Below are 27899 nucleotides of genomic sequence, written 5' to 3'. Positions count from 1 at the left end.
GATATAGGGCAGATCCCTGAACCTGAACTAACATTTGCAGGAAGGGATTCTGAGGAACTGAGACAAATAGTGGTAACGAGAGAGGAAGTTCTAAGCTTAATGGACAATATAAAAACTGACAAATCACCGGGCCCGGATGGCATCCACCCGAGAGTTCTCAAAGAACTCAAAGGTGAAATTGCTGATCTGCTAACTAAAATATGTAACTTGTCCCTCGGGTCCTCCTCCGTGCCTGAGGACTGGAAAGTGGCAAATGTAACGCCAATCCTCAAAAAGGGATCCAGAGAGGATCCCGGAAATTACAGGCCAGTTAGCTTAACTTCTGTCCCTGGAAAACTGGTAGAAAGTATTACTAAAGCTAGATTAACTAAGCACATAGAAGAACAAGCCTTGCTGAAGCAGAGCCAGCATGGCTTCTGCAAGGGAAAGTCCTGTCTCAGTAACCTATTAGAATTCTTTGAGAGTGTCAACAAGCATATAGATAGAGGTGATCCAGTGGACATAGTGTACTTAGACTTTCAAAAAGCGTTTGACAAGGTACCTCACCAAAGGCTTCTGAGGAAGCTTAGCAGTCATGGAATAAGAGGAGAGGTCCTCTTGTGGATAAGGAATTGGTTAAGAAGCAGAAAGCAGAGAGTAGGACTAAACGGACAGTTCTCCCAATGGAGGGCTGTAGAAAGTGGAGTCCCTCAAGGATCGGTATTGGGACCTGTACTTTTCAACTTGTTCATTAATGACCTAGAATTAGGAGTGAGCAGTGAAGTGGCCAAGTTTGCTGATGACACTAAATTGTTCAGGGTTGTTAAAACAAAAAGGGATTGCGAAGAGCTCCAAAAAGACCTCTCCAAACTGAGTGAATGGGCAGAAAAATGGCAAATGCAATTCAATATAAACAAGTGTAAAATTATGCATATTGGAGCAAAAAATCTGAATTTCACATATACGCTCATGGGGTCTGAACTGGCGGTGACCGACCAGGAGAGAGACCTCGGGGTTGTAGTGGACAGCACGATGAAAATGTCGACCCAGTGTGCGGCAGCTGTGAAAAAGGCAAATTCCATGCTAGCGATAATTAGGAAAGGTATTGAAAATAAAACAGCCGATATCATAATGCCGTTGTATAAATCTATGGTGCGGCCACATTTGGAATACTGTGTACAGTTCTGGTCGCCTCATCTCAAAAAGGATATTCTAGAGTTGGAAAAGGTTCAGAAGAGGGCAACCAGAATGATCAAGGGGATGGAGCGACTCCCTTACGAGGAAAGGTTGCAGCATTTGGGGCTTTTTAGTTTAGAGAAAAGGCGGGTCAGAGGAGACATGATAGAAGTGTATAAAATTATGCCTGGCATTGAGAAAGTGGATAGAGAAAAGTTCTTCTCCCTCTCTCATAATACTAGAACTCATGGACATTCAAAGAAGCTGAATGTTGGAAGATTCAGGACAGACAAAAGGAAGTACTTCTTTACTCAGCGCATAGTTAAACTATGGAATTTGCTCCCACAAGATGCAGTAATGGCCACCAGCTTGGATGGCTTTAAAAGAAGATTAGACAAATTCATGGAGGACAGGGCTATCAATGGCTACTAGCTGTGATGGCTGTGCTCTGCCACCCTAGTCAGAGGCAGCATGCTTCTGAAAACCAGTTGCTGGAAACCTCAGGAGGGGAGAGTGTTCTTGCACTCGGGTCCTGCTTGCGGGCTTCCCCCAGGCACCTGGTTGGCCACTGTGAGAACAGGATGCTGGACTAGATGGGCCACTGGCCTGATCCAGCAGGCTCTTCTTATGTTCTTATGTTCTTATGAGTACCGTTATCTCAGTTTCTATCCCCCAAAAGCACTGGGGACACGGAAGGACAAATCAATAAAAGAGTTGGCTGCTTTATGTCTCCTGTGGAGTTCCCTCTGCAGCAAGAGGCCAGCTTGCAGGCTGGCTGATTCCCGGCTTGGCAGAGCTGGAAGGTCCATTCAGTCCTCTGGTCCTCTCTCCTTCTGCGAAGGGAAAGAAGCTTGAGTCTTGCTGGCCTGAACATCTGGCTGTCTCCTCTGCCTCTTCCTTCCAGCCCTTGACGTGGCTGATGCTGTTTGACCCTTGTTCGTTCGTCATCGTACAGCAATGTGACAGCTGTGAGAGAAACTGGTTCTGTTTTCTCAAGGCAGGTCTAGTTTGGAGCGTCTCAGGGCTCTGCCTTCCACTGAGAGCAGGGTTTGTCTTATTGGGAAACGTCGGTGAAGGGAGAGATCCTGTCTGAGTGCCCATCAGAGTCACTGTCAGTCACCTGCGTCCCTGGTTGCTGAACTGTGTTCTGTGGAATTCTGAGGTTTTTAGATAGCATCCGTTGTGGCAGACAAGCTATCCTAGGGACACGCCATCCACCCTTACCAGACTCTCCCTGCAATGCTTAGGAACAGAGAACACATTCTCGGGTTAATATTTGCAAAGAGCAAGAGCTAAGGCCAATTGGTACGTGGGGGGAACGGAGAAATCATCCTAGAACACGCTGCATGGCAAGCAGAAAGGGTTCAAGGTGGGAGAGATGATGTTCTGACACTTCTTTGCTCTCTGCTGTGAGGGTTTGGGACTGATATCACAATCATAATGTTTGTACAGTAGTTTAATCTGGTGCTGGGCCTTACCTTTAACTACAAGGCGGCCAAGGGCGTTATGTCTTCTTCTTCATCGTCATCATCGTCAGTTGGCAGCTTGACTGCTTCCCACCACACTGAATCCCTGAGATAGAATGCCCTTGGGGAAGGGCCGTAGCTTAGTGGTTAGAGCATCTGCTTTCCATGCAGAAGGTCCCAGGTTCAAGGCTCTGGCATTTCCAGGTAAGTGCTGGGAAAGATTCCCTTCCTGAACCCCTGGCGAGCTGCATCTGCCAGTCAGTGTAGACAGTACCAAGATAGATGGGCCAATGGGTGAGCAGTGAGGTGGCCCCGTTGGCCAATGATTAAATCATTCAGGGTTGTCCAACAAAAAGGGATTGCCAAGAGCTCCAGAAGGACCTCTCCAAACTGAGTGAATGGGCCGTAAAATGGCAAATGCAATTCAACGTAAGCAGCAAAAAAGCTTTTCTCCCTCTCTCGTAACACTACAGCTCATGAAGATCCAACGGAGCTGCATGTCTCAGGTTCATTCAGGACAGACTAAAGAAAGGACTTCTTCACACAGCGCATAAGCTATGGAATTGGCTCCCACGAGAGGCAGTCACGGCCATCAACTTGGATGGCTTTAAAAGAGGATTAGACAAATTCATGGAAGATAAGGCTATCAGCGGCCACTAGCCAGGATGGCAATGCTCTGCTTCCACAGTCAGAGGCAGGATGCTTCCAAACACCAGTTCCTGGAAACCACAGGAGGGGAGTGTTGTTGCGCTCAGGCCTGCTTGCGGGCGTCCTTTTAGGGCATCTGGTTGGCCACAGTGAGAACAGGATGCAGGACTGGATGGGCCATTGGCCTGATCCAGCAAGGGTCTTCTTATGGTCTTAATGGTCTGACTCACAATAAGGCTATGGGATTATGATGAATTGTGATCTGGCAGGGTCGCTTTGCTTTTCAGAATTGTGTATGGCAATTTGTTAATGGCTTCAAATTCTATATTGTTGCATTTTATATTGTAACTCACCTCAAGCATGGCCAGGGATGCTGGGCATTGTAGTTCAGCAACATCTGGAGGGTCACAGGTTTCCCATCTCGAGCGTAGATGGACCAACATTCTGCCTTGGTTAAAAGCAGGTTCCTATATTGCTAGGACATTTGGCATATTTTTTTCTTCAGCTGAACTACATTCCATTAAAAATGAGATGAAACATCTGCAGATACTCTTGCAGATAACTATGGCCGGTTATTCTTCTTCCGTGCCCCCCTGAACAGGTTTGCCAAGGGATCCAACAGCGGTCTCCAAGGCCAAAACGGCAGCCTTCTCTAAGGTGAGATTAGCAGTCATGTCCTCAGAGCAAGTTTCACCCTTGTTAAAGAGTGACAAAGACAGAGTGAGGGGGTAGGGACAGCCACCCAGAGCTGGAGTAGGTATGGGATTCTTCAGGGGATATTGAAATAGGGAGAGGCGCTCAGAGGGGCTTCCCGGGTTATAATTTATTTGCAGAGTGCTTGAATTAACTTTCCTGCCCAATCTCCATTTCTTACTGGTTGTCACTGTGAGCCACAGTAATTACTTTCTGCCAGAGAGGACTGAATTTTTTAACTTGTGGAGAAGTTGAGTCCAATTTCAATTGGTGAAGATACTCTCTCCCTTTCCTCATTTCCTTCCTTAGGCAAGCAGAGAGGTAATGTGGTCCAGGGGTTATTGCGTTGGTCTCAGTCTTTCTCTCCCCCCCCCCAAAAAAATTACAGGGTTCAAATTTTACCTTGTAGACTCAAGGCTGCTTCAGATTTCAATGTATTCTTGCATGGAAAATATATTGAAAAGTATAAAAACTATAGTTTTTTTCCCCTGACAATCCCATGTAGGGTTTTTTTTGGGGGGGGGGGTACCTGTGCATGTGCAAGGATGCAGCTTTCCCCGTCGATCTATATGAATACTCACACGGCATTCATGTGTTTTCCTATATAGAAATATTTCCAATGCACGAAAATCCTGAAGCTTAACCAAAATGGCCTTCCCCATTTCATCAAGAAGTGAAATTAGGAGGACCATGTTGGCTATTTATTTTTTTTAGAGGAAACATTTACTTTGCTTTTTTGCTTTTTTTAAAAAAGGCAGGCTTCACATGGCCATCTGGTTGGCCATTGTGAGAACTGAATGCTGAACTAGACCAATGGCTACTAGCCACCATTACTATGTTTGTTTGTTTATTATTACATTTATATACTGCTTTTCCTCCAAGGAGCTCAAGGTGGCATACAGGTTTATCCCCCTCTCCATTTAATCTTCATTTTATCTGTGAGGTGTATTCGGCTGAGAGGCAGTGATTGGCCCAAGGTCACCCGGTGAGCTTCATGGCCAATTAGGGATTTGAAATGTGGCCTCTGAGGTCCTAGTCCAGCACTCTAACCACTACACCACACTGGCTCTGTTCCACCTCTGCTTGGAAGCAGGATCCCTCTAAATACCAGTTGCTGGGAATCACAAGTGGGGAGAGTTGCTGGTGTTGCGTTCAGGTCCTGTGTTTGGGCTGCCCACAAAGGGCATCTAGTTGACTGCTGTGAGAACAGGATGCTGGACTAGATGGGAGTTTGGCCTGCTCCAGTGGGGATCTTCTCATGTTCCTATCTCGTGTAGTCCATCTACTTCCCCAGATGCATTCTCTCTCTGCATCTCAGGCTGAGAGAGAGAAAGGACCGCCATAGGTTGCACCATAGCCCATCTTGTCCTGTCTGCTGTTTCCTAGATACCTCTGGGAAGCCCATAAGCAGGACAGGAGGGATATAGGCCTCTCCCACTTTTGTTGCCCAGTGACTATGGCCACATAAACACCATAATGCACTATTATTCCGCTATCAAAAAGTCATGGCTTCCCCTAAAGAATCCTGGGAAGTGTAGTTTGCCGAGCGTTCTGAGAGTTAAGAGATCCCTGTTCCCCTCACAGAGCTACAATTCCAAGAGTTCCTGGGAAGAGGGACTGATTGTTAAACCACTCTGGGGATTGTAGCCCTGTGAGAGGACTAACATGTAAATGTACTGCCTCTGAATTATGACAACCCTATGAATAGGGTTTCATAGTAAGCTGTATTCAGAGGTGGTTTACCATTGCCTTCCTCTGAGAGGCAGTGACTGGCCCAAGGTCACCCAGTGAGCTTCATGGCTGTGTGGGGATTCGAACCCTGGTCTCCCAGGTCGTAGTCCAACACTCTAACCACTACACCACACTCTTAAAACTCTTAACATTTCTTAGCCCCCTTAACAAGCTATACTTCCTAAGATTGTTTGGAGTAAGCCATGACTGTTTAAAAGTGGGGAAATAGTCTGTTAAATGTCAATGTGGTATTCAGAGCCATAATGCCTCTGATCTTGGAGGCAGCGCACAGCCATCATGACTACTAGCTATTGGTAGGGTGATCATCCATGCAGTTGTTTAATCCCCTTTTAAAGGCATCTAGGTTGCTGGCCATCAGTACATCTTTGCCACCCTGGGCTCCTCTGAAGAAGGGTGAGAGATGAATCAATAAAATGAGTAAGTATCTTATAGTAGCAAATTCTGTAGTATAACTATGCACTGCATGAACAAGTACTTTCTCTTGTCTCTTCTGAATCTTTTACCACTCAGCTTCATTGAGTGGTCCCAAGTTCTACAATCTTAGGAAAACAGAAAGAGTCTGTGCTACTGCCATCCATAGTAAGACACACCCTTGAGAAACTGTTGTAGATTTCCCCCCCACCCCTTCCCCTTGAGAAATTTTGTGAAATCCCTACCCCACCCCGCAATTTCTCTGCCCACAAACAGGGAAGGGGATTTCAAGATGGTATTTTATTTATTTATTTTTTATTTAATTTAATTTATATACCGCCCTAAGCCCGAAGACTCTCTGGGCGGTGTACAAAAAGATAAAAAACAAGAAATGTATAAATACAATAAATACAATAAATCAAGAAAACAAAACAAACAAACAATAAAAGAACCAAACAACATCCAAAATACAAATAATGATGAAAATGCTATTAAAACACACTTTAAAATGCCTGGGAGTATAAAAAGGTTTTCACCTGGCGCCGAAAAGGTAGTAGCGTCGGCGCCAGGCACACCTCATCGAGGAGGCTGTTCCACAGTTCAGAGGCCACCACAGAAAAGGCCCTGGTTCTAGTCATCACCCTCCGAGCTTCTCGATGGGATGGCACTCGGAGGAGGGCCTTAGATGTTGAGCGCAGTGTCCGGGTAGGTTCATATTGGGAGAGGCGGTCCACCAGGTATGGCGGTCCCATGCCGTGTAGGGCTTTATAGGTCAAAACCAACACTTTGAATCTAGCCCGGAAACAAACAGGAAGCCAGTGCAGACGGGCCAGAACAGGTGTTATATGAGCGGACCTTCTGGTCCGCGTCAGCAATCTGGCCGCTGCATTCTGGACTAGTTGTAGTTTCCGAACAGTCTTCAAGGGCAGCCCAACGTAGAACGCATTGCAGTAGTCCAGTCTAGAAGTTACCAGAGCATGAACAACTGAGGCGAGGTCGTCACTGTCCAGATAGGGACGTAGCTGGGCTACCAGGCGAAGATGGTAGAAAGCATTCCGTGCCACCGAGGCCACCTGGGCCTCAAGTGACAAGGAAGGATCAAAAAGAACCCCCAAGCTACGCACCTGTTCCTTCAAGGGGAGTGTAACCCCATCAAGAACAGGATGAACATCCTCCATCTGGGCAGAGAAGGCACTCACCAACAGCGTCTTGGTCTTGTCTGGATTGAGCTTCAGTCTGTTAGCTCCCATCCAGTCCACTATCACGCCCAGGCAGCGGTTTAGCACTTTAACAGCCTCACCTGAAGAGGATGAAAAGGAGAAATAGAGCTGCGTGTCATCAGCGTACTGATGGCAACGCACCCCAAAACTCCTGATGACCGCACCCAGCGGCTTCATGTAGATGTTGAAAAGCATGGGGGACAGTACCGATCCCTGCGGGACTCCACAATGGAGAGTCCAGGGCATCGAGCAATGTTCCCCAAGCACTACCTTCTGGTGGCGACCCACCAAGTAGGAGCGGAGCCACTGCCAAGCAGTACCCCCAACTCCCAACTCCGTGAGTCTTCCCAGAAGGATACATAAGAACATAAGAACATAAGAAGAGCCTGCTGGATCAGGCCAGTGGCCCATCTAGTCCAGCATCCTGTTCTCACAGTGGCCAACCAGGTGCCTGGGGGAAGCCCGCAAGCAGGACCCGAGTGCAAGAACACTCTCCCCTCCTGAGGCTTCCGGCAACTGGTTTTCAGAAGCATGCTGCCTCTGACTAGGGTGGCACAGCACAGCCATCATGGCTAGTAGCCATTGATAGCCCTGTCCTCCATGAATTTGTCTAATCTTCTTTTAAAGCCATCCAAGCTGGTGGCCATTACTGCATCTTGTGGGAGCAAATTCCATAGTTTAACTATGCGCTGAGTAAAGAAGTACTTCCTTTTGTCTGTCCTGAATCTTCCAACATTCAGCTTCTTTGAATGTCCACGAGTTCTAGTATTATGAGAGAGGGAGAAGAACTTTTCTCTGTCCACTTTCTCAATGCCATGCATAATTTTATACACTTCTATCATGTCTCCTCTGACCCGCCTTTTCTCTAAACTAAAAAGCCCCAAATGCTGCAACCTTTCCTCGTAAGGGAGTCGCTCCATCCCCTTGATCATTCTGGTTGCCCTCTTCTGAACCTTTTCCAACTCTAGAATATCCTTTTTGAGATGAGGCGACCAGAACTGTACACAGTATTCCAAATGCGGCCGCACCATAGATTTATACAACGGCATTATGATATCGGCTGTTTTATTTTCAATAACTTTCCTAATTATTGCTAGCATGGAATTTGCCTTTTTCACAGCTGCCGCACACTGGGTCGACATTTTCATCGTGCTGTCCACTACAACCCCGAGGTCTCTCTCCTGGTCGGTCACCGCCAGTTCAGACCCCATGAGCGTATATGTGAAATTCAGATTTTTTGCTCCAATATGCATAATTTTACACTTGTTTATATTGAATTGCATTTGCCATTTTTCCGCCCATTCACTCAGTTTGGAGAGGTCTTTTTGGAGCTCTTCGCAATCCCTTTTTGTTTTAACAACCCTGAACAATTTAGTGTCGTCAGCAAACTTGGCCACTTCACTGCTCACTCCTAATTCTAGGTCATTAATGAACAAGTTGAAAAGTACAGGTCCCAATACCGATCCTTGAGGGACTCCACTTTCTACAGCCCTCCATTGGGAGAACTGTCCGTTTAGTCCTACTCTCTGCTTTCTGCTTCTTAACCAATTCCTTATCCACAAGAGGACCTCTCCTCTTATTCCATGACTGCTAAGCTTCCTCAGAAGCCTTTGGTGAGGTACCTTGTCAAACGCTTTTTGAAAGTCTAAGTACACTATGTCCACTGGATCACCTCTATCTATATGCTTGTTGACACTCTCAAAGAATTCTAATAGGTTACTGAGACAGGACTTTCCCTTGCAGAAGCCATGCTGGCTCTGCTTCAGCAAGGCTTGTTCTTCTATGTGCTTGGTTAATCTAGCTTTAATAATACTTTCTACCAGTTTTCCAGGGACAGAAGTTAAGCTAACTGGCCTGTAATTTCCAGGATCCCCTCTGGATCCCTTTTTGAAGATTGGCGTTACATTTGCCACTTTCCAGTCCTCAGGCACGGAGGAGGACCCGAGGGACAAGTTACATATTTTAGTTAGCAGATCAGCAATTTCACCTTTGAGTTCTTTGAGAACTCTCGGGTGGATGCCATCCGGGCCCGGTGATTTGTCAGTTTTTATATTGTCCATTAAGCTTAGAACTTCCTCTCTCGTTACCACTATTTGTCTTAGTTCCTCAGAATCCCTTCCTGCAAATGTTAGTTCAGGTTCAGGGATCTGCCCTATATCTTCCACTGTGAAGACAGATGCAAAGAATTCATTTAGCTTCTCTGCAATCTCCTTATCGTTCTTTAGTACACCTTTGACTCCCTTATCATCCAAGGGTCCAATTGTCTCCCTAGATGGTCTCCTGCTTTGAATGTATTTATAGAATTTTTTGTTGTTGGTTTTTATGTTCTTAGCAATGTGCTCCTCAAATTGTTTTTTAGCATCCCTTATGGTCGATGGTATCAAAAGCAGCTGAGAGATCAAGGAGAATCAACAGAGTCACACTCCCCCTGTCCCTCTCCCGACAAAGGTCATCATACAGGGCGACCAAGGCTGTTTCGGTGCCAAAACCGGGCCTGAAACCGGATTGAAATGGATCAAGATAATCAGTGTCATCCAAGAGCCCCTGGAGCTGGCCGGCAACCACCCGTTCTAGCACCTTGCCCAAGAACGGAACATTCGCCACAGGTCTATAGTTGTTCAGGTTATCTGGGTCCAAAGAGGGTTTCTTCAGGAGCGGTCTCACAACCGCCTCTTTTAGGCAGTCAGGGACCACTCCCTCTCTCAAAGAGGCATTTATCACCTCCTTGGCCCAGACGGCGGTTCCGGTCCTGCCAGCTTTCACCAGCCAAGAGGGGCAAGGGTCCAGCACAGATGTGGTCGCCCGCACCAGTCCAAGGATCTTGTCAACATCCTCAAGCTGTACAGACTGAAACTCATCCAATAAACAAGGACAAGACCGTGTTCTGGATGCTTCATTAGATCCCACTGCCATAATATTGGAGTCTAAGTCCCGGCAAATGCATGCGATCTTATCCTGGAAGTGCCTCGCGAACTCATCACAGCGGGCTACAGATGAATCTATGATGTCCCGAGGGCCAGAATGTAAAAGCCCTCGTACGATTTTAAAGAGCTCCACCGGGCAGGAGAGAGATGCCTTAATTGTGGCAGCAAAATATCTCTTTTTTGCTGCCCTCACCGCTACTATATACCGCTTAGAAGAGGCACTCACCAAGGCATAATTGCATCCATCAGGAGTTCGCCTCCATCTGCACTCAAGCCTCCTCCTCTCTTGCTTCATCACTCTCAGCTCCAGGGTATACCATGGAGCTGTATGAGCTCTACATAGGAGGGGGCGCATGGGAGCGATCGTGTCAACCGCCCGGGTCAGCTCCGTATTCCACAATCCAACCAGGGCTTCAACAGGAGCGCCAGTCTTCTCAGTCGGAAGATCCCCCAGAGCCCTTTGGAAACCCTCAGGATCCATTAGTCTCCAGGGGTGGACCAATTTAATAGGTCCCCCACCCTTGCAGAGGGAAAGGGTCGCTGTGAGCCTAAACTTCAGCAAGCGGTGATCTGTCCATGACAATGGGGTAGATGAAAAACCCCCAACCACCAGATCACCATCTCCATGTCCAGTGGCGAAGATCAAATCAAGAGTATGTCCCGACACATGCGTTGGGCCAGTAACAACCTGAGACAGCCCCATGGTTGTCATGGAGGCCATGAAGTCCTGAGCCGCCCCAGATAGAGCAGTCTCGGCATGGATGTTGAAGTCCCCCAGTACCAATAGTCTAGGGGACCGCAGCAATACCTCCGAGACTACCTCTGTCAGCTCAGTTAGGGAATTTGTTGGGCAGCAGGGTGGGCGGTACACCAACAAAATTCCCAGTCTGTCTCTCTGGCCCAGCACAAGGTGGAGACACTCCAAACTAGTCGACACCTGGACAGGGTGCTTGGTGAGTGAGAAAGAACTCCTATAGACCACAGCAACCCCACCTCTCCATCCTTCGGTTCTACCATGATGCTGAACCGTATACCCAGGTGGGCAGAGCTGGGAAAGAGCAACTCCTCCCTGATCGCCCACCCAGGTATCAGTTATGCACGCCAGCTCGGCCGCCTCCTCCACAATTAAATCATGAACAAGGAAGATCTTATGGTGAACCGACCTGGCGTTTAACAACAGCACATGGAGATCCGAAGGCTGACTGATAGGACAACCAGCAGTCCTGGGGATGTGAGGAGAACCGGAACAAGTCACAGACACTACTTGTCTGGGACGAGTTCCCCTTATCTGGCACATTCTCCTCACAACGCCGTACCTCCCATTACCCGTCACTACGCTAATTGGGGCCCCCGAAAGTCTCCCCGGTCGATGTATAATACTCTCTCCCAGGCACATAAAACACACAATACACACTCTCCAAATCACAGTCACCCACACAATGCACATTCACACCAATACACACTAAAATTCACACACAGACACACACACACTGAATCAATCACACACTACAATAAACATACATATAATACAACTCTAATTTTACCGGGGGACTAAAATGTTCACCTAGCCATGTACAGAATGTATGAACTAGTCCTGAGTTGTTGAATCTTAGACTATCATGGGAAAGTGTGTTATACTGAGGGTGCTTTCACACTGTACTTTATTCTCTTATTCTGATGATTTCTTACCTGGTAATTTGCGCATTATATTTGAGCTTTCACACGACATACCGGGTAGCTTCGGAATTCTGGTGGAATGTAGTGCAAGTGTAGTGCTAATTTCCACAATAAATGATACCAGAAATAATTTTAGGAAGGCTGGGAACCCGGAAGATCGCGGGAGTGTTTCCTTAGCTGCTGCTGCTCACATGACAGGCATCCCAGCATGCAGTGCGTTCCCACCCTTTAGTCGCGCAGGTTTTGTTTTTATTTTGCCTGACGAACGTTGTACCGGTATTCTGACATCGGCACAGATAGCAGCAGCATTTCCCACACACACCCGTCTTGATACAAACAATTTAAAAAATCAGATCCTAAAGGGAGACGGCTTGCATGGTGATGGGACAAGATCTTAGGTGGGGAACCGTGTGCATGGGTGAGAGACGAAAACAAGCTGTGTGAAAGACAGTTGCGTGAAATGCCGCTATATCAGCTGAAAAAATATTGTTCCTTATCGCAAGAGGTACTGCAGTGTGAAAGGGATTTTAGAAATTGGGACAGAAGCGCTACCTTCTTAATCTGTTAAACTAGGGCTATTAGCCCCATGTGTGAAAGCAGCCTGAGTCAGACCATTGTTCCATCTAGGTCAGCATTGTCTACACTGACTGGCAATGGCTCTCCAGGGATTCAGGCAGGGGACATTCCAATTCCTACCTAGAGATGCCCGGGATCGAACTTGGGACCCTCTGCATCCAAGGCAGGTGCTCTACCACTGAGCTAGTCCAACAGGGTCTGGATGGCCACTGTTTCCCTACCGCCTCTCTAAGAGAATAGTCTGAAAATTCAGGCTGATTTCAGCGCTCCAGAGAGTCGGGGTAGATGACAACTGAATTCGGCACAGGGAAATGGGAAATGTTGCACTTAGGGAAGAAGAGCCAACTATATTTATGCAAATAACTGTAAGTCGGAGCTGCTGAAGGCGCCTGCGAACTACTTGACAGGAACCAGGGACAAGAACTGTCAGACTTACACGTTTTTAACTCTTGGGGGGCCTATTTATTTTGCAGTATACAGCCTCTAACTTTGCAAAGCAGCAGCTCTCGCGAGTGGGTGGGTGTTTGCACCTTCTGATAACTATTGCTCACCTAAAGAGAACAAGATTTGTGTGCAGAAAGTTGCACTCTGGCACAGCCGGTGCTGCTGGAGGGAGGGAGGTGGGAATGAAAATAGGGCAGAGAGTGGGTGGGGCGGGCAGATCTGTTTTCGTGGCTTTTAATGAAATATCAATGGATGGATATTTTATTTTGCTGTGAATATGAAATTTTGCCGCTGACCTGTCAAGCTCTCATTTTCAAGAAGAACTTTATTTCACACCTCAAGACAGGCTGGGAAATTAGTTTTTTCCCACCGAGGTCTCTCATTAGGGATTACAAAGTGAGGACGGCGCGGGGCAATTGTGACTCCATTTTTATCCTCCCCTTCTGGTCCCAGGCTGGAGACCATCAAGCTCAGCTGACGAAAGGGAGCGATCTATAACCAGCTGCTGGAAGACAGGCGAGGGAGTTACATTAACCTGCCCTGCCAGGCTAAGAGCAATTGGGGTTTGAAAAGCTCCAAGTTTAACTGGTCTGTTACAAAAGCAAATACTGAAAAGGAGACTTCATCACCATTCAGGGAACTTGATCACTTGGAGTCGATGCAAAGGTTTGTGTGGACTTTGAGGCTTGGCCTTCATTCTGATCTCCAAACCACAGTCTATGGATTTATGTGTGTGTGCACTGTCCGAATAAGAACAGGTGAGGGCCTCCTGTGGATACCATCTTCTCAGAAGGTCTCTTCCACACAACATAGGAAGCGGACCTTTAGTGTGGTGGCATCTACCCTGTGGAACACCCTACCCTTAAATATTAGACAGGCGCCATCTCTGTTATATTTTCGGCGCCTTTTGAAGACTTTCCTCTTTCAACAAGCCTTTTAAGTAGAGACCTTATCCCAGTCTGCCTCTGTGCTGGAATTGCTTTTTAATATGTTTTTAAACCTTTTTTAAAAAACATGTTTTTAACCTTTTTTTAAAAAAAGATGTCTTGAAAGCTTTTAAAAAATGCTTTTAAAGATATTTTGCTTTAATGTATTTTAAAGTCTGTTTTTATTATGTTTTAAAGTGTTTTTAGTGCTTTTGTTTGCCGCCCTGGGCTCCTGCTGGAAGGGCGGGATATAAATCAAATAATAAATAAAATAAATAAATAAAAAATAAAGAACACAAGAAAAGTCCTGCAGCTGGATCAGGCCAAAGGGGCCCATCTCAGCTAGCATCCTGTTCTCATAGTGGCCAGCCAGATGCCTGTGGGAAGCCTGCAAGCAGGACCTGTGGTCAAGAGCACGTGTCCCTCCTGTGGTTTCCAGCAACTTGTATTCAGAGGCATCCTGCCTCCAGCAGGGTTGGCAAAGCCAAGCCATCATGACTAGTAACCGGTGATACTCTTTTCCTCCATGAATTTGTCTGATCCTCTTTTAAAGCCATTCAAGTAGGTGACCATCACTACTTCCTGTCCAAGTTGGTGGCCATCACTACTTCCTGAAGGAGCAAATTTTATAGTTTCACTATGTGCTGTGTGAAGAAGCACCTACTTTGCACAGGTGGTCATCGTTCAGTACACAATATTACATAATTGTTGTTTTCCTTAAGATACACCAATTTACTTGGCAAGCACTATGGACATGAGTGTATATGTGATGTGGCTGCAAAAAAGGCAAATGTTATATTAGGCTGCATTAACAGAAGTATAGTGTCCAAATCGCGTGAAGTATTAGTTCCCCTCTATTCAGCACTGGTTAGGCCTCATCTTGACTACTGCATCCAGTTCTGGTCTCCACACTTCAAGAAGAATGCAGACAAACTGGAACAGGTTCAGGGGAGGGAAATAAGGATGACCAGGGGCCTGGAAACAAAGCCCTGTGAGGAGAGACTGAAAGAACTGGGCTTGTTTAGCCTGCAGAAGAGAAGACTGAGGGGAGATATGTTAGCACTCTTCAAGTACATGAAAGGTTGTCACATAGAGGAAGGATGGGATCTCTTCTTGATCGTCCCAGAGTGCAGGACACGGAATAATGGGCTGAAGTTGCAGGAAGCCAGATTTCGACTGGACATCAGGAACAGCTTCCTAACTGTTAGAGCCATACGACAATGGAACCAATGACCTAGAGAGGTAGTGGGCTCTCCGACACTGGAGGCATTCAAGAGGCAGCGGGACAGCCATCTGTCTGGAATGCTTTGATTTGGATCCCTGCATTGTGCAGGGGGTTGGACTCGATGGCCTTATAGGCCCCTTCCAACTCTACTATTCTATGATTCTATGATTCGATGTCGATCAAGAGCCGGGGACCCTCAGGCTCAGAGGCCAAATGTGGCCCTCTGGACCTTTTTATATGGCCCTAGGAACTCTACCAAGGCCACACCTCCTCTCCCCAGGCCACTCCCCTCACTGGCCCTGCTTCACAGCTCAAGAATTTTTGCCTGGATGGAATGTGTCCTTGAACTCAGATAATGCCCCCTGCTTGTCTGGATGGAGGATGGGGCGGGGGTGTAGAAACTAGCCTACCACACTAATCCCTGAATGGGGATGAAGCCTGATTTCTAGTCTCGATCTAAGGGTCTGCAATTATGAATGAGTCAGTCTTTTTCTAGTCTGGGTCACTTTTGCATGTGTTCATTCATAAGCTTGTTCTCTCCCAGTGCCACCTTAGTCTGAGAATTTAAATCCCCATGCTGACATGTGTGTCTGAATGCATTTTCTCACAGCGTGCACATTTCCATTCCAAATCTATTCTCTCTCAAAATATGCATTTTACACTTGTTTACACTGAACTGCATTTTAAATGCACGTTGTTGTTTTTTGAGCTGAGACAAAATTCAGAAAATTGCAAAATCCAGTGGATAGCGAAGTTCCATTTCATACAGTAGTCCAGTAGGTGCAGTCCAGGTCGGTTTGTATTGGAATTCGCAAAGAGTGAATCTGTCACACATCCCCCAATTAAATAAATGCATACACTTATTTGCTGAATGCCGTTCATTTGGAGCACAGAAAATAAGAGCAGTTGCCAAGGCTGGATTTTTTTAAAAGCTCTGCATTCTAGATCCCCCATGGCAATCCGTTGTCACCAAGATGTGTACGCTTTTGGCATTCTGTGCTAGTACCCGAGAAAAGGAACTGCAAGCAGCTCACCACACCACCTTTTGGCTACCTGACTTGCAGGAGGTGGCTTTAACATCCAACATTTTTGCAGACAGGTTGAGATCATTAGATCCCTTTTACCCAAACAGGCTCTCGGTCCAGGATTAATTAAACGAATCTTGAGATCTAATTAAGGACTAGTTCTGGTGATAATTACTGGGAAATGTATGCATTAAAAATATTCATTTGTCAATGAAGTGTAATTAAGAGCACTGTTTGCAGAAGGATCAATACCTGCAACATGTGATTTGGAGGGGGGTACACGGAGAGAGAGAGAGATTAAGGAACAGACTCGATTCCATGCATGAATCAAACAACTTGACAGAGACTGGAGGTGATCCTTCTCTTTGCCTTGTTTTGCTCTTATAATAACTCACGCTTAGTGTCCTGCATCTTTGAATAGAGCATCCCCCTCTCTCTTCCTTTGTTTAGCTAAACCATTTGTTTCACTTCCTTGTTCCTTGCTGCATTGTTCAAGTGGGTTATAGATTTATTAGAGTGGGAAAGAGTGACAGGTCAGAGAGAGAGAAAGGGGCGGGGGGGAGAAAGAGAAACTTGTCATCAATGAAAGCTTCTTCCTCCCAGAATATGCTGTTAATCCAGGGAACATTGTTCTTATTATGAGACTTCCACACAGGGTAAAATTGGCTTCCTTAGCATGTTAATCCTTCACCTCTTTATGCTTGATTATTGTGGATCTGGAGAGGCTGTTGAATACATATAAAACAGAATGCAGATAAAGCATCCTGAGCTCTGCCTAGCAGGCAGTGATGCACTGCTGAATTTACTAGCAATGCAAACTGTGTTTGTGTGCCCATGCAACACTGGACGTAGGGTTGAGGAGAGAGAAAAAACTAGGCTTGAGCCACATGCTGATGATTTGAACTCCTCCCTTTTCCCCCTTAAAATATCTATAATAAGTTATCCAGAAACCCACAGCCCAAGAAGCTAGCTTATGGGGCTCCTTTGCACCACACACTTTGAATGCACAAGGAGCAAGTCCCCCTGGGAGTGATGGGACTTGATGATGTTCCCTCACTCCCAGTGGGAATTGTACAGGAGGGGAGAGACATGGCTGCCCTCCTGTTTCTTCTGGTGCCATTGTTGTTGCATGTGCTTTGGGGGCAATGAGTGGTTTGGAGCAAATCCATTTTCTTATTCCCGTTGGATTGTGAGATAAGGAGGGGGAAGCATTTAAAGAAGTGCACCCATTGGTAAAATGGAGATCTGGAGGGTCAAAGCCCGTAGCTCACCTGTACTGTGGAGAGGAAACTCTGGAAAGTCACCAACGTTTTGTGAACAATAACAAATGGCCCCAGATTACATCACAATCCTCATCAAGACCAATCAAACAGCTCACCAGGGCCCAAATGAGCATCACAGTACATGTGGACATCCAGATCCATATTTGTGTCTGCTGCACATGGGAAAGCAAATGGGTTCAGGTGGCCACTGAAAAGATTTAGGGGGGCTTTTGTAGTAATCAGGAAGGAATTGCTTAAGGATTGGCAAGAACTGTCTTTTTATCTCTGTAGAGTGTGATGCTTCTATAAACATAAGAAGAGCCCTGGTGGACCTCACCAAAGACCTACTCAGTCCAGCATCCTGGCTCCCACAGTGGCCAGCCAGATGTCCCAAGGGGAAGTCACAGGCAGGACAATTGCTTTCTCCCCGTATTTTTTTCCCTGGACACCCCATGACTTCCAAATATCTATGGACGCTCTGTACAGCATCTCAGCTATCCTTGCTTTTAGGAATTGTGGGTTGGGCATTAAGAAATATGCACATCACAATGCACAGCTGAATGGAGATGCTGACCTCTGCTTTCAATGGGATGCAACTCAGATGTGCATTTCCAATGCACTTCCCCCATTCTAAACCCTGGCTAGCTTGAGCAAGAATTCACACATCCATTTGCCAATACTTTTGTCCTGATAGAGAGTACTGCAGACAGAGAGAATGGAAAAGAATGCATTGTATCCACTGCAGGGCTGAATGCATCTTACTTAATACAGGACACTTAATGGAAAGGGGTGTTCCTGCCTCCTCCTCCTCCTCCTCCTGACTGCAGCTCCATGCCAAGCCTCCACTGAGGGTTGGGGGGGATCCTCAAGAAAGGCCCTGAATAGGCTGAAGCTTATGGTGCGTGGAAGAATCAGGGGAAATTGAGTAGAGACAGCTTGGACTAACAGAGAGCTGCAGTGTGTGGGGGGGGGAGGTGGAGAACTCTCTTGTGCGATCACTGCATTGGAAACAGCTCAGTATCCAGAAATCAAATTGGCTAGAGTGCCACAACATCCTTAAACATCCTCAGTTGCAAGAGAAGTGGAATGCTACCCCTTCTTAGGACACAGGAAGCTGCCTTATACTGAATCAGACCACTGGTCCATCTAGCTCAGTAGTGTCCACACTGCCTGGCAGCAGTTCTTCTGGGTTTCACCAGGAGACATTCTTAGCTCTACCTGGAGATGCCAGGGATCGAACCGGGGACCTTCTGCATGCAAAGCAGATGTTCTACCTACAACCGACCTATGGCCCTTCCCCATAGGACCTGATGAAGTTCCTTAACAGGATGTAGCAGGAGTCAATCAGAGGCATTCAGGTGCCAAGGCAGGAGGGTTGGCCATTTGACTTCCTGGGTCATGTCCTGGCCTATCCAAGGATGTTCATCAATGGAAAAGAGGGTGAACAGTTCCCTGAAGACTTGGCTCTTCAACCAGGCTGGGGAGGTGGTTTAGGTTGTTAGATTGCAGTTCTAGGGGTAGTTTTAATTTTTCTGCTTATGTTTTTTATGGAATGTATTTGTATTTTATTGTACATCGCCCAGAGTGGCAGGATAACCCCTGCCAGATGGGCGTCTAACAAATTTAATAAATAAATAAGTAAATAAATAAATTGAATGAGACATGTTTCTGCAGGTGTTCTGGTTCTCAGAGAGAATTGGACTTGATGCCCAAATGGTTCCTTCTTGCTCTGGGATTCTATGAAGAGAAGATAATGTTCCAGTAGCTGTCATGAAGGTGGGATTGTGAGAAATTGTGAGACACAGATGGTGTTCGTAGGAGATGCCCACATCTGTTTTTTTTAAATGACCAACACCTGCCAGATAACATTATGCTTACCAGCCCACATCGTACAGAGATGAGGAATCCATGTGTTTGCATCTCTTCAGAAGACAGCTTCTACCTTGCAGTCCTCAACATGCACAACATGATCAAATGTAAACACTATTTGGGCTCTTGCAAGTATTGTCTTTGTCCTCTTGCTTGTGAAAGGATAGCATTCCTCCTCTCCCCCCAAAAGCTGGCACTTTTGGGAATATCTGGAAGGCACCAGACTGGGGAAGACTGTCCTAACCTAAGCCAATGCTTTCTCCTCTAGGTAGCAAAGAGTCATGTTGACAGATGGACAGCTGCCTCTACAGTGGCTGGAAGCAAATGGCAGCAGGTTCACTGGTGCTTTTCACAGATGCCAACTGAACTCACTAATGGGAGATCTCCCCCCCCCCTTTCCTTTTTCTTTCCTTTCCTACAGGGGGCCTCATCGAGCCTTGTGGTCAAGTTTGCGGACACGGACAAGGAGCGCACGATGAGGCGCATGCAGCAAATGGCTGGGCAGATGGGCATGTTCAACCCAATGGCTATACAGTTTGGAGCGTATGGTGCCTACGCACAGGCAGTAAGTATAGATACAGCTTGGGGTGGGCTTTGCTCATCAGCTGCACCTGTGCAGTAAGAGGTCTGGCAGCTCATCATTACGAGCACTCCCAAGACAGAAAAGAACTCTTTCATCCTCACCCAGGGTCTCAAGGAACCACAGCAAATGTGCAGAAACTAGTGCTGTGCCAAAAATTTGTCCATTTTTTTTAACCATTCTCTATTCGTCAATGAGACAATAAATTGCATTCCAAAATTAGCAAGGAGGAGAGAGAAAAAAATGTGAAATTCTCATGGGCGAGGTGTAGGAGTTTTATCACACCTAACTTATATCTGAGCTGGCAAAGGGTGTTTGCAAGTGTCCTTTCATTCTGCATATTATCTCACCAGTGGTCTGCACTCTGCAGACTCCCCAGGTGCTGCTGGTCTTCAGTCGAAGCCCAGGGTGGCCTCATATGTTAAGTGCTCCCGTGGGACTTTTCTAACTCAGCAAGCGCAGGCAGCCAGGCAGGCTGCAGAGTGCTGGAGAAATATTAGCTGGAAAATAAAAATACATGCACCATCCTTGGCCACCTCAAAATCCCGCACCCCACTCACCGAAATTCTAAAATGCATTTCAGAATGGGGCAGAAACTGGAAGCTTCTTTTGCAGGAGAACAAACCTGGGGGACAGATTTCAGCCCAGCACCAGTAGGAAGAGTATAGCCCAGTGTTTCTCAACCTGGGGTCTCCAGACATTGTTGGACTACAGCTCCCGTGATCCCTTGAACAGTGGCTAAAGCTGGCTGGGGAAGATGGGAGCTGTAGTCCAAGAACATCTGGGGACCCATGGCTGAAGAGCAACGGTATAGCCCTTTCAGACATCAGGTGTGGAGGAACTGCATATATGAGAGCTTCCACACGTATGAGAAAGAGTCTTGCGTGTAGAAAACTAACATACCAGAGGGAAACTTGAATTTTCTCCCTGAATGTAAACATGTACGCACAGGAGCATTTAAACATGGGAACCTTCTCCTACCCTCAGGTTGAAGTGGTGCAGCCCGGAAAGGTCTTTATGACTTCAGACTGCAGAAAGACTGTATCACAGGCTGTTTCTTTCCTTTGTTACACTGATTGGGTGAGATTGGTGGTACTCTTTCCCAATCCGGCCAATGTATGCACTAGAAGGGTGTGCCAGTTCTCCTCCTCAAAGCTGTTGTCTGCCCCGAGACCACAGTGCTGTGACAGCCACCAGCAACTCCCTACAGAAATTAAGGGAAGGGATGGAGACAGGAGATTTGGCTGGGGAAAGGATGCATGTGACATTTAAATGAACCCAATACTCAGGGTTGGTGATTGCAGGGAATGGATTGATGTAGTTGTTGCGTGTACATTTACATGTTCAGGGCTGAACCCAACATCATTCCTACTCAGAGTAGACCATTGAAGTTTATTTATTTATATATTAAATTTATATCCCACCCTTTCTCCTAGAAGGAGCCCAAGGCGGCAAAAAAACCCCAAACCCACACACTAAAAACACTCTAAAAATGGAAATGAACTGCCTTCAAGTTAATTCCGACTTATGGCAACCCCGGGAAGAAGGTTTCCATGGTAAGCGGTATTCAGAGGGGGTTTACCATTGCCTTCCTCTGAGGCTGAGAGGCAGTGACTGGCTCAAGGTCACCCGGTGAGCGTCATGGCTGTGTGGGGATTCGCCCTGGTCTCCCAGGTCGTAGTCCAGCCCCTTAACCACTATACCACACTGGCTCCTAAAAAAACCTACTCTAAAACATCTTAAAAACAAAAGACTTTAAAACATATAAGAACAAAACATCTTAAAACATATTTTTTTAAAAAAATTCAAAAACATCTTAAAAAGCAATTCCAACACAGATGCAGAGTGGGATAAGGTCTCTACTTGAAAGGCTTGTTGAAAGACAAAGGTTAATGGGCATAGCTAGCTGATTTTATTTATTTATTTATTTATTTATTTATTTATTTATTTATTATTTGATTTATATCCTGCTCTTCCTCCTGGCAGGAGCCCAGGGTGGAATGAAACCACTAACTTTGTCATGCATACAGATCTTAGCCAAATGGCAAGGAAGTTGCTTGCTGAAGTGAAAGCGGAGAAAAATCTTCCAATAGTCCTTACTCTAGCCCCGAGAAATGGCATCAGATTGTTTAATGAATTTCAAGTTTGGAATGTCTCATTCCAAAAGCATATTCTGCAATTTGTGGTCCCAATTCAGCTCTAGTTATGAGCATTGGAGGCTTTGATGCTGAGGGCTCATCTACACGGTGGTTTAGTGTGTGTTTGGTGCTACTCACATCCCCTTTTAATTCGCCTGGTTCACATGACATTACTGGCAAACAGAAGCTATCACGCAGTTCCCCCCCTGTAAATCCATATTAACACAATCCTCCGATAATACAAAAAGGGAAGGAAACAAATCTCCACTCGATATCTCTAGTGCTTGCAGATGCCTTGTTCTGATGCTTTTAGGTGGGTGTGTCAATTGTTGCCCACTCCCTGCTCCTCCCTTCGTTCATTTCATTTCTTGTGGGTTGACAAACAACTTCAGGCTGCTCTCCCGCATCTGCAGGCCTTCTTTATGTTGTTGCAAACACTGCCTTTATTTTCTTTTTTCCCCTAACCTGTGCGCAAAAGCATAACACAGTGCTCCAACAAAGATTTGTATTTCATCTGTATTGTACCAGTGAAAATACAAATAATCGCACTTCTGGGTTGTTGTTTTTTAAAAAATGAAACTAATGGGTAGAACAAACTGAGCATGTTCAGTTGCCAGGTAACCAGAAGTGGAAATGTTAGAGGGCGTGGTCAATAGGAAACTGCGTGACTGATCCCCTCAGTGTAAATAGAAAACACTGTGTTTGCAGCTGGCATTGAGCCCTTACTGTGGATGGTGCAAACAGAAAACAGAGGGGGAAATGACATCTTTAGTGCAAAGTAATCCTCCCATGTGGATAAGCACCGAGCCTCTTGTCTAAAAGCTCCCTTACTCCTAGAGCAGGTGTGGGGAAATTTTGGCCCTCTGGAAGTTGCTGAACTACAACTCCCATCCTCCGTGAACATTGGCCATGGTGGCGGGGGCTGATGGGAGTTATAGTTCAGCAACATCTAGAGCCTGGCTTTCAAGTGTTGATCTGAGAGTTAATGTATAGATTAGGAGTAGGTTGCATGGTGCCCTCCAGATGTTGTTGGACTCCAACTCCCATCATCCCCAGTCAGCATGGCCAATGTGGTCACAGATGATGGGAACTATAGTCCAGCAACATCTGGAGAGCAGCAGATTAGCCACTCCTGGTATAGATTGTAGCCATATAGGCAACATCCAAGCATCTAGTAACATAATATGAAGCCCTTGTGTCTACCCATAAATCTCTGTCCTCTATGAAATGCAGGACAGCATGGATCAATGGACAGGTGACAACTGTGCAGCCAGGTAATTTTAGACCCTGGACTTAATGTCTTCTGGGCATGCCCCTTAGACAACCACATGTATTGCTTCAGTTATGAAGCCCACACTTAGCAATTCCTCTCCCCCTCCCACCTCCCCACCACCATTCCATGCTTTTAAAGCTATTTCTACATTTCTAATATGTTAGAGCAAAAGAACAACTCAGAAAACAGTTTGCCATTGCCAAGTTTTCAAAAAGGAAATATTTCTGAGTATGAGCACATTGGCATTTTAAACTCAGTTAAATCATAGCCCCGTCATGATTACAGGGATGAGATGTGGAGTTTGCTTCTGCTGCCCTGATGCTAAACACGTTTACTTGGCAAAAAGCACCAATTTCTTGTAGAAAAGGGCAATATGCATTGAGCATCTGCAGACATGTAGATGGGAAGACGAAGAAGAAGAAGAAGAAGAAGAAGAAGAAGAAGAAGAAGAAGAAGAAGAAGAAGAAGAAGAAGAAGAAGAAAGGATACAATGGCAACCAATTCCTGCCCCGGTAGGCCCCAGCAGGCCCACCTGAACCCAGGTGCTGATGCCAGGCCTGTCTGCCACTGCCCCCACCATCTACTGTTCTCTAGATTATCATCGGAAGGGTCCCTGGGCTGCAAGGCTCTTAACTTCTGATTGCACTACAGATAGGTAGACATTTTTGTATGTTTGCATATTTTACATTTATATCCCAACTTTCCTCCAAGGAGCTCAAGGTGGTGTACACAATTGCCCCATTTATCCTCACAACAACCCTATGAGGTAGGTTAGGCTGAGAGAAAGGGACAATAAGAACATCAGAAGAGCCTGGCTGCTGGATGAGACCAAAGGGGGCCCATCTAGTCCTGCATCCTGTTCTCACCAAGGCCAACCAGATGCCCGATGGGAAGCCCGCAGGCAGGACCTGAGCACAAGAGCATTCTCCCCTCCTGTGATTCCCAGGTATTCAAGGGCATATTGCCACTGACAGTGGAGGCAGACCATAGCCATCACGACTGGAAGCCGTTGATAGCCTTATCCTCCTCAAATTTTTACAATCCTCTTTTAAAGCCATTCATAAGAACATAAGAAGAGCCTGCTGGATCAGGCCAGTGGCCCATCTAGTCCAGCATCCTGTTCTCACAGTGGCCAACCAGGTGCCTGGGGGAAGCCCGCAAGCAGGACCCGAGTGCAAGAACACTCTCCCCTCCTGAGGTTTCCAGCAACTGGTTTTCAGAAGCATGCTGCCTCTGACTAGGGTGGCAGAGCACAGCCATCACAGCTAGTAGCCATTGATAGCCCTGTCCTCCATGAATTTGTCTAATCTTCTTTTAAAGCCATCCAAGCTGGTGGCCATTACTGCATCTTGTGGGAGCAAATTCCATTCAAGTTGGTGGCCGTCACTGCATCTTAGGGGAGAGAGTCCCATCGTTCAGCTATGCACTGTATGATTGGCCCAAGAACATCCAGTGAGCTTTCCGGCTGGGTGGGGATTTGAACCCTGATCTCCTGCACCCTAGTCTGACATTCTAACCACAGCACCACATTGGCTGTGTGCGTAGATATGAGTAAAGGCCAACACTACTCAGCATTTTTCAGCTATTCCCTTCCTGATCAGACTCATGTTCTTTGTGATGCGTCCTTCCCTGGCTCTCCCTGTCAGGTTCCTACCTGCTCGTGGTTACTGCCTGTCTCTAGGCACCACCAGGGACTCCACCAGTCCGGACTGCACTCTCTTATGGTTTACCTATCCGCTCTAGCACAGATCTCAACAGATCCCCCTGCTAGGCAACCACCAGTAACGTCCCAATACTAGTATTCCCAGAGACTCTGAATACTGGTATTGTTATTCTCTTCACCGCTGCCACCATTTGTTACAGTTCCCCTTCAGCCTTGGTCATTACCTTACCCTCCCTTCTGGTCTGTGAAACCCCAGCCAAGGATCAGACCTTTGGTAAACCAAATTAAGTATTTATTAAAGATAACAAAGCTAACAAGATTAACAAGATTTCTTCTTAAGGCACATAAGCATATGGTTTTACTCAATACTAATCCGAACTCCACCTCCCTCCTTCTTCACGCTCTCCTGGCAAACAACTCTCTCAAACCCCACCAAGCAACCCACTCTTTCTCTTCTCCCCCCAGATTCCACAATTCACCACCTCACATTCACCCAGATTTACCTGTCATCCTTTCATTTATACTGTCAGCCATTTTAAACATTCAGCCAATCATCAAGCATTCTATTGCCCATTCACTCCCCCTCCTCTTTCACTACTTACCATGTATACTCTAAATAACCAGCACTTACCATATATACACTAATATATAGGAACATCACATTCTTCCCCTCAGACCCTTCTACCAAATATTAGGTCAACAGTGGAAAAATGTTGGAGTTTCAGCATCACACACGCTGGTAGACATTACACAAACACACACACGTTGACTGAGCTGTGACAAGCGGGTGGCCCTGATTACCCCAGGGAGTTTCAGAATTGTCTAAATGACAGACGTGTGTTCCAGTATCTGGTGACAGCAGGCCCAAGCCCTGCTGGGAGCCTCTTTCTCTATCAGACCAGCTATCTGCATCATTCTCTGTCTGTTTTCATCTCTGCAGCATACACAAAGGAAAGGAATGGAGCGCCACTGCCTCGCTCTGTCCCATTTAATCCACTATGGTCCTCTGGCTGAAAGATACTGGGGTGATTGGCACCTTAGAAATCTAGAGAAAGAGGCAAAGAGGCAGAGAAAGAGGAGAGAGAGAGAGAGAGAGAGAGAGAGAGAGAAGGAAAGGAGGTGATTTGCCACACTGTTTACTTGAAACTTAAGAAAAACCTTTAGGTAGGGTTGCCATATTCCAGTTCCACAAATCCGGGCAGGTTAATTTGCATATTATGCAAATTATTTGCATATTATTTGCATATTATACAAATATTTGCATATTAATATTTGGATTGTCCAGTTGTTTTGTTTTTGTGCCTAGGAATTACCACCAAAAACTGGGGAAAGATGTGAGATATCTTTTTTTTTAAGCGACATTTTCAGCCTTAAATGCCTAGTTTCCAACACTCTGGAGTATTTATTGATTGATTAAGAGAATTTATATCCTGCCCTTTTGCTGTTAAAAACAGAGCTCAGCACAGCTTACAAATATAATAAAAACAATAAAAATACACAATCAATATAAAAACATAATAAAAACACAAAATAGCAACAAACATAAAGTAAGTCAGGGCAGCAGCACGGTTAACCATAACATATACAATATATTTCAGAGATGTGGTGAGTGGAGAAAAACAAGCCAAAATGTTAGGAAAAGGAGTCTTTCACACCACATGCTCAGTTCTAAATACTGTTGCAGCAAGTTTTACAAGTTCCTCCAGTATTCCACTGGTGCAGGCACTCAGACATTCAAAGTATCTGTATGTTTCTTAGGTTTTATAAAAGCAGAGCTTTGCTTAACTCAAAATTTCTCAACCACATCTACACAGGTTCCACCTCCATACTCAAAATGAAACTGGGCCTGGAAGTGTGCAACAGCCCCACACATACCTTGCTAATTAGATTACCAATGCCAGGATGTCTGTCTTATCGACTACTCTCCTGCTCCCCCCCCCCACCGGGCATCATGAAAGACCCAGTCCTGGGCTCAGAAAGAAAATAAATATCTGGTCCTCTTCAAAGTATTGATAAGCCTCTTGTTTTAATTGAAATAATAATTATAAATTCTTGTTCTTATCACTAATGGGAGTTAATTATCTTGCATATGCTGCTGTTGCTTCTATGGCTGTAACGGAGTGAGGTTAAAGATAAGTGAAATGCAAATAGGAAAAAAAAACACAGAAGGCAGTAACACTTTCCTAAATGTAATACCATACCAACCACAACAAGATTCCTATGAGTAAGGCAAAAAACTAAGCATCTCACAACCAGTCAGGATTCCTAACCAAAAACCAAAAATATGATAAATGAAGAAATATGTATATAAGCATGACTATCAAATATATTTATTATTTACACAAACTGTAAAGATATTTATAGTGCAATCCTAAGTTTATTTATTCAGAAGCAAGTCCCAGCGTATTCAGTGGGGCTTACTCAAACAGGGACAGAACTGCAACCTCAAGTGATAAGCAACTTCATTCACACAACCCAACATTCCGAATCATGCCACTTTACACTGTTTTGCAACTGTTTATACTTGTTTTATGGTCATTGGATTTTAAATGGCTTTATTTCTTGTTGTGCGCTGCATTGGTTTCCAACCCTACCTCACAGGGGTGTTGGAAAGACTCCATACATGCACACGCACACACAGCAGATGTATAAATACATACAGCCCATATAATAGTTTATTGTCAAACCAGTTGGTCATTGCAGAAAAATCAGTATTAGTTTTTAAAAAATCAGTATTACTTTCCTACAGAATAAAAACTGTAATACCTAAGTAAGCCCTGCCTACTTGCTTTAAAATTGGACTGGAGACAGAAAGAGTTAGAACACAAAGATAATTCTTTTTTACATTCACTCCAAAGTCCCATTGATTTTCAGCACATTCATAACATGTCTACTCAAAGTAAGTCCCATTGAATTAAATGGGATTTACTTTGGGCATGTGGGATTAGCATTGCTTTTACAAAAAGCAAGTA

The 27899-nt window shown here is 45.6% G+C and overlaps 1 protein-coding gene across 47 annotated transcripts in view; it reads left to right on the top strand.

Annotated features, from left to right (window-relative positions):
* Window positions 1-27899, top strand: part of CELF4 (CUGBP Elav-like family member 4) — a 1013450-nt gene that overhangs the window by 921356 nt on the left and 64195 nt on the right. For 29 of the 47 annotated variants that reach the window (XM_061607360.1, XM_061607377.1, XM_061607357.1 and 26 more), the window contains one exon: window positions 19695-19838. In XM_061607360.1, the coding sequence (XP_061463344.1) occupies window positions 19695-19838 (144 nt within the window). The remainder of the gene's footprint in view (window positions 1-19694; window positions 19839-27899) is intronic. The other 18 variants (XM_061607394.1, XM_061607379.1, XM_061607361.1 and 15 more) reach the window with 1 other exon arrangement.

This window comes from Rhineura floridana, chromosome 1, assembly GCF_030035675.1.
Source record: "Rhineura floridana isolate rRhiFlo1 chromosome 1, rRhiFlo1.hap2, whole genome shotgun sequence".
NCBI lineage: Eukaryota > Metazoa > Chordata > Lepidosauria > Squamata > Rhineuridae > Rhineura > Rhineura floridana.
This window is presented reverse-complemented; position numbering and strand designations above follow the sequence as displayed.